This window comes from Genypterus blacodes, unplaced genomic scaffold (genome assembly GCF_046128005.1).
Source record: "Genypterus blacodes isolate CSIRO-AG114 ecotype Tasmania unplaced genomic scaffold, CSIRO-AGI_Gbla_v1 ptg000039l_1, whole genome shotgun sequence".
Classification (NCBI taxonomy): domain Eukaryota; kingdom Metazoa; phylum Chordata; class Actinopteri; order Ophidiiformes; family Ophidiidae; genus Genypterus; species Genypterus blacodes.
Genome location: NW_027466852.1, coordinates 5,360,001 through 5,370,371, shown reverse-complemented (window position 1 = coordinate 5,370,371; position 10,371 = coordinate 5,360,001). Strand labels below are relative to the sequence as shown.

Genomic DNA, 10,371 nt, shown 5'->3' with positions numbered 1-10,371 from the left:
CACCATGACTGTACAGTGTTTTAATATTTGACTGCTCTTAATCAATGACCACTTCTCGTTATAGCGAGACAATCTTACATGTGTGACTTTAATGGAGCTGTGTGTTCACATTAGAGTAACAGCACTACCTATGCTCGAGTACTTTACAGTGTTTCTACACCATTGATGCAAACAATGATTTGATCTGTGGGAATCGTCACTGATTAATGGCCTTTCATAAACCTTCTTAAACTCTTCATATCACCACGCATCTTTTTTTATGTTTCTCTGTCTTGTAAAAATAAAACTTTAAAGGTAAAAACAATAGCTAGCTGTTTTGTAGGAGAGTGAAGGCAAGAACAGCGTTTTTCTTCTCTTATTAATGGTGAATGACTCTGTCTTGCATTGCAATGTTTTAATAATAAAACAGTATTCCGGTGTTTGTCTGCACATTTGACTTCGAAATTGTATTTGAAACCCTGAGTAAAGAAGAGCCACAGTTCCTCAAGAGTCAGTAATGTGTGTGTGTGTGTGTGTGAGAGAGAGAGACTGCATGTGTGCGTGTGTGAGAAATTTGCAGGACTTCAAATACATTTCTGTCCAAATGTGATAGACATCCAGTGTTTTTTATGGCTGTTTTTATTTCCTCAAGGTTTAACTAAGATATTAATGATGTACATGTCCAAACTGTGGTAATGATATCGTTCAGCCTGGAATAAATGTTTAAAAAAATGAAATTAAAGCAACTTAAACTTACTGATATACTGTGTGGGCTCTTTCTGTATTTGCCTCAGTGAGAGAGAGTGAAGGACCATCACGTCTAACACACTCTTTTAGTACATTACATTACGATCATTTTGGCATACGCTTTTATCCAAAGCGACTTACATTACATTAGCACCCTTCGCAGAGGGGGGAGCAATTGAGGGTTCGGTGCCTTGCTCAGGGGCACCTCGGCAGGGACTCCAACCGGCAACCCTCCGGTTCCCAAACACAAGCTCTACCCACTGAGCTACTGCCTCAGTAACACACACAAAGCTGGAGATGGTCAGAAGCTAGCTAATTAGCTTCCACATACAGCATAAAATCTACCTGTATTAGTTGAAAAGGTGAACAAATACCTGTAATATCTGTCCTGACCCTCATATGTTTACTTTCATGTCCTTCTAAGCTTAACTTCAGATATCTGTATGACGTCAATGTGATTATAATGTTTTCATTCTACCCGTTAGTATCGTAACAAATTATTATTTCACAATGACAATCCATCGCTTATCACACCTCAGATTACTGTCAGATCCTGATTATTTTAGGGAGGCAGTAGCTCAGTCAGTAGAGCTTCCGCTTGGCAACCGGAGGATCGCCGGTTTGAGTCCCTGCCGAGGTGCCCCTAAGCAAGGCACCAAACCCTCAATTGCTCCCCCCTCTGTAATGGATGGTAATGTAAGTTGCTCTGGATAAAAGCGTCTGCTAAATGCTCGTACTGTAATGAAATTATGATCAATTTGATATCGTTTGTCAACAACAAAAGTGACTTTTCTCTAAAATTGCTTATGAAATTAAGTATGATCACACTTTGCCATTTAGACAGCAGCTTCATGATGGTCTGCTGGAAAGAATTCACAGTCTCCACTTTACATACACATCTGTTTTGACATTTAATCATTTCTAGCACATGTTGGGTAATAGTGCATGGTTTGACATTTGAGTGTATACAGTACAGTCATTCTCCAGCTAGGCAGCAATTTGTACTGAAAGGTGGAATGTAAGTAAGTGTGTACAAATGTTGTATTCAAAAACGATTCTACCTCACAGTAACTCTGAAAAAAAGCATAAGGGAACTGTTTTTTATTCTTCAACAGACCTGAGATGTGACTGGTATCGTGTTTCCAGCCTTTGCAGTACCGTGATGTAGCCAGCAGGCGTCAGTGTCAGCACTCTGAAGCCTGGAGTGGAGCGCTGTTGCCTGTCTCCCCAGGGATTCCTGTTAGCTACCATCAGATAAGCGCTGTTGTTGTTTCAGTGTGTGGGTGGTGGAATTTTGTGGGTGCAACAGGGTGGGGGTCTCCCTGACAGGAACCCAAACAGCTTATAAACAGGGTCAGAGGTCAAATAGCTGGGCTCCTCCCAGTCCTCTCCAAATCCCCAAAGGGTCGCTGGACATAATCTCTCAGACACATCGCTGCTTTAAAACCCCAAACAGTGAGAGACCCAAAAATAAGCAATGACTCCAGACAGACAAATATGATACGACATCCAACTGTTTATTCCTTCATCAATATCTGCTACATACATTCCAGATACTGGAGAAAGAGTATGTATGCTTCAGACCGAGTGGTTAACATTTATATAATGAGGGACTGAATTTAACTTAAAACCTGGGCTCAATATAAAATACCTCATTATAGCACAACACAGTTGGAACAACTGCTTTAAAAATGCACAGAATGATAAAGGATCCGACTCAACATGAGTCATTTCTTAGTTAAAACTCGAATACTTCAATGTTTCTGATTTGGTCCATGCTGGGGGACTGCAGCATGTCTGTTATCACATGATGAACTGCAGACTGGGCATGAAACAGCAAGGTCATAATAGTGCATTTTAGGATAAAGGATAAAGATACAACTTCAGAGATGCTTCTCAGTCTGTATCTTCATCAAAATCGCCTTTTTTCCTGGTGACCCAAACTGAGAAACAAGGAATGGTCCATCCCTCTGTCTCTAATCTGTCTGAGGATGAATGCACCAAGAGGAGATACAAGGGCCTCGGTCAGTCAGCCAGTCACATTCACATTCAGTCTCTTCTTGTTACAGCTTCTGAGTCTTTGTCACAGCGTCGGGGTTCAGGCGTAAATGCACCAAGTCAAACCGATCAAACTATACAGACGGCCGTCTGCTCGTCGCACGGCGAGCGGCCACAACGAGGAATGAATCGACATTCAAGCAACACAAGGACTAGAGGAACACATTTCTGTCCAAATGGTTCTATTCTTCTGTAGGAGCGGTGAGTCAGAGGAGGGCAGCAGCAGGCTCCATCTTTCTAATCGCTGTCGACGTCTCCAAATCATTTCCTCCTCCGTAGAGACTCGAGTCTGGCCCGAGCTCCTCCATCAGTCTCTCCATCTCTGCGTCTGGACGTGGCACTACAGTGGACGGCGGCTGGGGCACCAAGGAGTGTCTGGGTACAGCAGACAATGGACAGACCTGAACCTGAGACAGAGAGGGAAATTAGCGCTACAATAGCTGGAAGCAGCCGACTGGGGATTTCAAAATGAGACACACAATCATGCGCGCACAATGAACAAAGGCAGGAAACGGCTCATAGTAGTACTACATATACAACATGAAGCTTACATAAAGAACAATCAGCACAGGCGTTTGAAAACTAAAGCAGACTGAAGGAGCAGCTGAAGTGTGAGCGAGAGAAAATAACTCACAAAAGATTGTTTAAAGAGGTAAAGACCAAAGCTATTAAGACTTCCGGCTTTTAACTGATTAAACATGTGATTAACCTTAAGATCAGAGTCAGTATGAATCCAATTACACTAATGACAGCAGCACTCAAGTCGAGACCACGCTGGCTTTGATTTTGTTTCTTCAGGAGCGACAAACGGGCCAAAAAAAGACAAGATTGCTTTTGTCCTCTTCCACAATCAGCGGATATCATCTTTAAAATGTCATATTCAGAAACACCAGGTTCTCTTGTAAGGGTCGGCAGCTATTAAAGGTAGAAGCTTAACACAGATTTATACAGATTCTATCCAAAATCACCTAAAACCCTCACATCACATGATATATAAGGTATATGTATGTCCTTTTATCATTCTGTGGTGTGTGCCTTCAAATGTGACACACACACACACACTCACACCTCATTACCTCGTTGGATCCTCCTTTATTGAAAATGGTCCTTTCAGGCTGACAGTGTTTCTGTTGGTTTCCATGGTGCTGTAGCTCAGAGTCACCTGATCGGACCACAAAACCAAAAACATACAATTCACATGGATGATAATGTTGCTTGTTGCAGATATCCTGTTTGCTGTGGTGTTATATATATATGTGTGTGTGTGTGTGTGTGTGTACCTGTTTGTGAACGTCTAAAACCAGTGGCAGGTTCTCCAGGTGGGAGTGGAACAGTGCAGAGCGGATGAGGCTCACCCCCAGCAACCCTTCCACGATGTAACCCATCGTGCAGTCGTCAGGTAGGCGAATGTGCTCGGCTGTTGCCATGAAATTGCCGCCGCTGAGCGAGACGGAGGGGGCGAGCGAGAGAGGACAGGTCGGATCAATAAGAGAGAGAAAACCTGGGACGGAAATATCAGTTTGTTTGTCCGTCTGTGTTTATTTACCTGGCCCAGGGTTTCATCTTCAGAGCGAGGCCGCGGCTCAGACAGAATCCTGCTCCTCCTGTGGCGAACCAGAAACGCACTTGCTTCTGCACACACACACAGACACACACACACAAGGAGTGGGTCACTTTCTTGTTGAATGCGTCAAGTATCTGTGAAACAATAATCGATGAAATCCTACCTGGTGATGGTCCCCGGGCCTCTCTGCTGCCTCTAGTGGCCGTTCCAGGCTGGGACGGCCGATGTAAACATCCTGTGAGTGGCTGTACTGAGACAAGAGCTTCAGCAGGGAGTTCACGTTCAGATAGTTATCGTCATCTGTGTGACAGAACCACCTGGAACACACCACAACGAGTTCAGAAACAGCTCTTTGTGTGTGTGTGTGTGTGTGTGTGTGTGTGTGTTTATGACTGCGTACATGTCCGTGTCTTACTTTTTTCCAGAGTCCATGAACGCGTCGTACTCTTGGGCCATCTTACAGGAGAGAGCCTGCCGATGATGCGCCGCCGAGCAGTTGGTGTTGATCAGGTGAGCGCCTGATAATGAGACGTTGGTATCAGAGCAGCAGAATCAAAAACACTTTCTGTTGGTCCCCGGGTCCAAATATCACAACAAAAGTCTGAAGTTAAGTTTTACAGCATCAGGGAAAAAGTAGAGAAACACAAAATGTTTCCATGTGTTTTTGTTCCATCATGGCCCGACGGTGAGAAAACATTCAGAATTGTGAGCTGAAAGTTTCCCATTGTCACGTTTAGTTTGGCACATTGAGTGTGTGTGCGTGTGTGTGTGTGGCTGATAGCGAGGAGTAAAACAGTTCCATGACAACGCAAAGGAAAGCACTGTTGATGAAGCCGGACTGACTTCCTGCTCTCTTTGTGGAAACACACTCTTGCTCAGTCAGCATGTTGGTTCCTGCATCCAAGCACAGCAGCTTTCCTGCCTCAGAGGGATCAGACTGGAGATAATACCACCACCCCCACTGTGTGTGTGTGTGTGTGTGTGTGTGTGTGTGTGTGTGTCTGTGCACGCTTGCAACTCACCCATCCTTTTCCTCAGCTTCTCGTCCTCTCCATCGGTGAACACGTACGTCTGCAGAACAACAAACACACACAGGCGTCGTCAGTAACGCAGTAGCCCGTGTTCACCCGACACCCTCCATGACGCGGCGACTGCATCAAACCCTCACATATTTGGGGCGACACAGAAACAAAATGGAATGAGTGAATTGGAGGCGTCGAGGTCACTCCAGGTGAAGCTCCACCTGTTTCCCCTGACACACAAGCACACACACGCCAACGCTGCTGATGTTGGGCCAAAGCCAGGACAAATGTAAGCCTCTTGTCCATCAGCATGAGAGCAGCTGACCCTGACGCTGAGTGTGTCTGTGTGTGTGTGCGCACTCAAGTATGTGATGAGCGACAAGGTCGGGGGGTCATGGCACGCTCAGGGGACCATGCAGACCCTGGTAGTTTCCACAGAAAGCGCGTGCGCAAACACACACACACACACTTTGCAATCTGTCTGAAATGCAAAACAAATTCAGTATTCAACATGTTTCCAAACCTCCACACACTGGTGGAGGTTCATCATCAGGCAGAGGCCAGACAGCTGTGTGTTTCTGTCAGGGCCTTTCTTACACCCTGAGCCCCTTAAGCCCCTCCAGAGCGGCGGGCGGCCCCAGCGTCCGTGTGTCAGCATGTGTATGTGTGTCTCTTTTGTTTAATGCCAGCGCATGCATGAGCCTAGCTGGGAAGGCTGTAGGGGGCTAGGGGGTGGGGGCCATGAGTGGGGAGTGTGTGTGTGTGTGTGTGTGTGTGTGTGCGTGGTGGGTCACTAGGAGCTTTACAACACAGGAAGCAGCAGAGGCAAGAGTGTAACAACAATCACAGAGGCAGGAGAAAGTGGTGTCTGTGTAAGTGTGTGTGCATATGACACACACTTTAGCTTCCCATGAGAATTCTGATGTGTTCCCAGGGCTGCGGAGGTAACACTGTGAGAACGTGTGTATGCCTGTGTGTGTGGTGGTTGTGCATGCTACCACATTGTGATTACTCAGCAGTCTTGAGGTATAGAGGCGTGTCTGGGAAACGGGTAACGTTACACACACCTGAGCGTGAGAGCTGGGGCAGGAATGTGTCAGACATGCATTCTCACACACACACACACACACACACCACCTGATTTTCCCTGATTTATCTGATAAATCCACTTTCCTCTCCCATTTATTTACATATCAACATCAGCCTCGCTGCGCCACGCTGAGATTCGACTGATTCCTTTCTAAAAAAAACAAAAGAAGATGTTTACACGCAAAGAACAAAAGCACTAGATGGCCTCGCAGTCTCTCTCCTGTTTTGTTTTGCATGTATTTGTGTGTAACTGTCCCGTCAAAGACGCGGCGGGACAGTTTCAGTGCTCTCGTCTCCCTCATAAACATCACAAAGGACGCGGGATCAAAGCACCAGTAGAGCCGCAGAGTCGCGTTTCACACTCCTGGCGTGTATGAGAGGGCAGGAGATGAGGCGTTTACGGGCTCAAGTCTCGATTACCCTCATAAACATCTCGGTCTTGGTCGGGTTTTTACTGATACTCGAACTCTCTACGCGCGACTTTAATGTCCAGGTTTATTATGTCCCGGGTTGTGCGTAACAGTCCATCCAATTTAACCTGTAAACCGCTGGAAGTTAAGCCTAAACGCCATGAAATGGCGAGCTGATTGGAAATAGTGAGTGGGATCTAATTAAAATACAATCAAAAGTGAGAGATTGGAAGCTGTCTGTCACCTGTTGCATGTGTCTGGAGATCCACGTATCCAGCAGGAGGTCCAGCCTCTGCCGGTGGAATCTCCCGGTGCTTTTCACAGCTACGAACAGGTCACCCGGGATAAGGAGCTCCACCGGCTCGGGGGGGACGCTGCCCTGCGCGGAGCCGTTGAGCGCTCTCCTCCCGCGGGCAAGTTTCCTGAAGTATGCCGAGACAACTTTCCCGCTCGCCGCTTGTTGTCCCTCCGGGCCTCCGTTGCTCGGGTGTCCCGCAGTGAGGACGAGCATCCCGGCCAGCACTGCACAGGTCACCGCGGTGGCGGCGGCAGTAGCGCGGGGTCCTGCGGGACTGAAGGTCCCGGCGGGTCTCCACATGTTGTCTGGACTGCTAGATTACAGCTGCATTCTCTGACAACTAACTAAAACTACTAACTACTAAATACTAGCTGAGGGTTATAACGTATACTGACCACACACTCTCCCTCTAACTTTACTTGACAAAGTCATTCAAGCTTTATTATAGTCCAAGTAGGTGGTTAAACTCACCAGTGGGCGGGGCTCTCCCAGACTGAACCAATGGGTGTTTGGAGCGCCTGGTGTGGGCGGGGTTTACAAGCAAAGAGGCGGGGTCTGTGATTAGCATCACATGGCATTTGCTAACTATATCTACTTAGTCTATGTTGAATTCATTAGGAAAATCCTTATTGGATCAAAATGTAGATGTGTCCAAGTCTGTGACAGATTGTTTCTTAATCAAGTCTTTTGTCTTCAATCTTGTCCCTCAAGTCTTTCAGTTAACAATGCAGAATGCCATTTTTAGAAAGCGTAATCCTGATTAAAGTGATCAAAATGATAATGTGGGATAGCATTGCAGTGTTGGAGTGGGACATCAGGACACCTCAGGCTCTGTGGACAGGCTCTAAGCACTTCTGTTCGTCTGAAAGCAACATTCCAGGAGTTCTTTGGTGTGGAAGCCAGTTGAGCCATTCTCCATGTGGACAGATGCTAAAGAATACCGTGACATTGGAGAGTGCGTAGTGCTGCCAACTACACACACACACACACACACACACACACACACACAGACAGACATCTATTCGTCTGCCAGATCCTTCCAGCCATTTTAGGAATGTTTCTCTCCAATAACTTGTGGTGTGTTCTCTGCACGTCCCCTTGGCAAATTACGAATCATTTTAGGCCACCTGCAATTTTATCTGCAGCAAAAAAACCAACACACTTTCAGTTCCTCAGTGCGTTGATGCCACAAATAGGAAAAATATGTGAGTGCTGCGTGGCTCTTTGAGAGAATTCAGCTATCACTAATCACTAACACAAGCTAGTCATCAGTCAGGCTGCTGATTCTTCTGTGGAACACGGGTCATTATGTTGATTGTGGAAAATTAAAGTAAGATGGGTTCACTGATTTGTATTTATATTTGTATTTCATGTATTTATTGCTATAGCTGTAAAAAAAATTCCCTTGCAGACATCCTGTTACCTTGGCAGGTTGCTTTGCCTTTGGTTTGATGCTCATCTGCGTGTCATGTTTGTAGTTTTACCAGAAGCAGAATTTGTGTGTACCTTTGAAAAGTAGTTGAAAACATTTTGTTTTTTTCTTTGTTGATACGATGCTGGCATATTACCTGCAAACATCGAGGTAATGCGCAGACACACTGTGAGACAGCAAGTGGAAACCTAGAGACTTGTTGTTCCCTTCTTGTCTGTCTTTCATTGTGAGAAGCTCTTTATTTCTCCTGCTGTAAGATAAGAAGAGAGTGGAGCTGCTGTTACTTTCATCCGTCTGCAGATCAACACATGCATGCACTTAGAAATGTGTTCTCTGTCTCTCTCTCTCTCTCTCTCTCTCTCTCTCTCTCACACACACACACAAACACATATGCACACACTCACAGCTTTCTTTTCCTCTCAAAGTAACCGCAGTGTGAGGCTGAATCTGTGTTTGTGTGCACGCGTGTGATTCTGAATGTGGAGAATGTTGTGGTTGTTGAGTGGATGTGGAATCTATTTATAGCCAACGTCTGTAGAGAGAAGGAGCTCTGCCTTTTGTCTGTTTGGAGCAATACTGTGAAGGTTGTCTGGTGTGTGTGTGTGTGTGTGTGTGTGTGATCAGTGCTGTCTTCTTTAAACTGTGTAACAGTCATGTAGAAAGCCAATTCAGGTCCCTCCCCCCTCTCTCTTTCATCTGTAGAAATCCCATTTTAACCCCCCCCCTCCCTCTCTCTCTGCCCCCAAATATCTCTCCTCATCTCCATTCTTCATCCGCCTCTCTTTGTTTTTCCTCTCCCCTGGCTTTCTCCTCTCTCATGTCATCTCATCACCAAAATGTTACAGGATTCAGAGTGCAAGGTCACAGTTTTCCAAGCCTCAAACTGGGACTTTTCCCAGTTTCCTCTCTCTCTCTGTCTTTCAAACACACACACACACACACACACACACACACACACACACACACGAGCAAAAAACATTGTACATTCTTCAGTTCCCTTTCATCTCTTCTTTTTGTGTGTGTTCATTGATGATCGACTGTTGCTTAAATGTGGTTATTCCTCTGTAAAAGAAATGGTAGGACCGTGTGATTGCAAGTGGGATGGAGAACAAACAACAATTCTTCCTCTCTTCTTGCCAAAGCGAAGGATCGCTCACACACCACATCTAGGGGGAAGAAAGAAAAAAGAAACATAGCGGTGAGGGGGATCGAGGGGAAGGAGGAAGTGAAGAAGAAGGGAAGGGTGGGTGATGCGTCCCAGGTCACAGTCTGGAACGGAGCTTTGTGGCTGTCGTGGCGTCATTCATGCTTTCAGGAGATTCTGCTAGAAACTGATTGAAATATTTCGGTCCAAGAAAGCGGGAGATAATTCAGTTTGAGACCTTTTTATTTCCCGTTATGAACAAACACTAGATCCCAGAACTTTCCTTCCAATCTACTGTGTGTGTGTGTGTGTGTGTGTGTGTGTGTGTACAACAAGAGTGCTTGTCATCAAAGCCAGAATAGTCCAGTCATGTGCTTCTCATTAAAATACTTTGCTCAGTGTTGGATGAAAAGACCAATGCTGCTTAGTCCATTCAACATTTTCTGATGAAGACTGGACTAGAGTGTGTGTGTGTGTGTGTGTGTGTGTGTGTGTGTGTGTGTGTGTGTGTGTGTGTGTGTGTGTGTGTGAGTGTGGTCTGGTGTTATTTGTGTTAGTTAAACTCCCTATGAAGGCCCAGATTGTTGTACTCTCCTAATACAAGTCACTGATCCTGATTTAGTGTTAT

The 10,371-nt window shown here is 45.7% G+C and overlaps 1 protein-coding gene across 1 annotated transcript; it reads right to left on the bottom strand.

Moving 5' to 3' along the window:
• Nucleotides 1–2,227: 2,227 nt before the first annotated feature.
• On the bottom strand, nucleotides 2,228–7,569 carry LOC142996642 (beta-1,3-N-acetylglucosaminyltransferase lunatic fringe-like). The gene is made up of 8 exons (XM_076147638.1): nucleotides 7,114–7,569; nucleotides 5,371–5,419; nucleotides 4,764–4,866; nucleotides 4,512–4,665; nucleotides 4,331–4,416; nucleotides 4,065–4,224; nucleotides 3,861–3,946; nucleotides 2,228–3,191 (listed from the first exon to the last, which is right to left on the bottom strand). Exons 1-8 carry the CDS (start codon nucleotides 7,465–7,467, stop codon nucleotides 3,125–3,127), a joined length of 1,059 nt encoding a protein of 352 aa, XP_076003753.1. The 5' UTR covers nucleotides 7,468–7,569; the 3' UTR covers nucleotides 2,228–3,124.
• Between the last annotated feature and the right edge of the window lie 2,802 nt (nucleotides 7,570–10,371).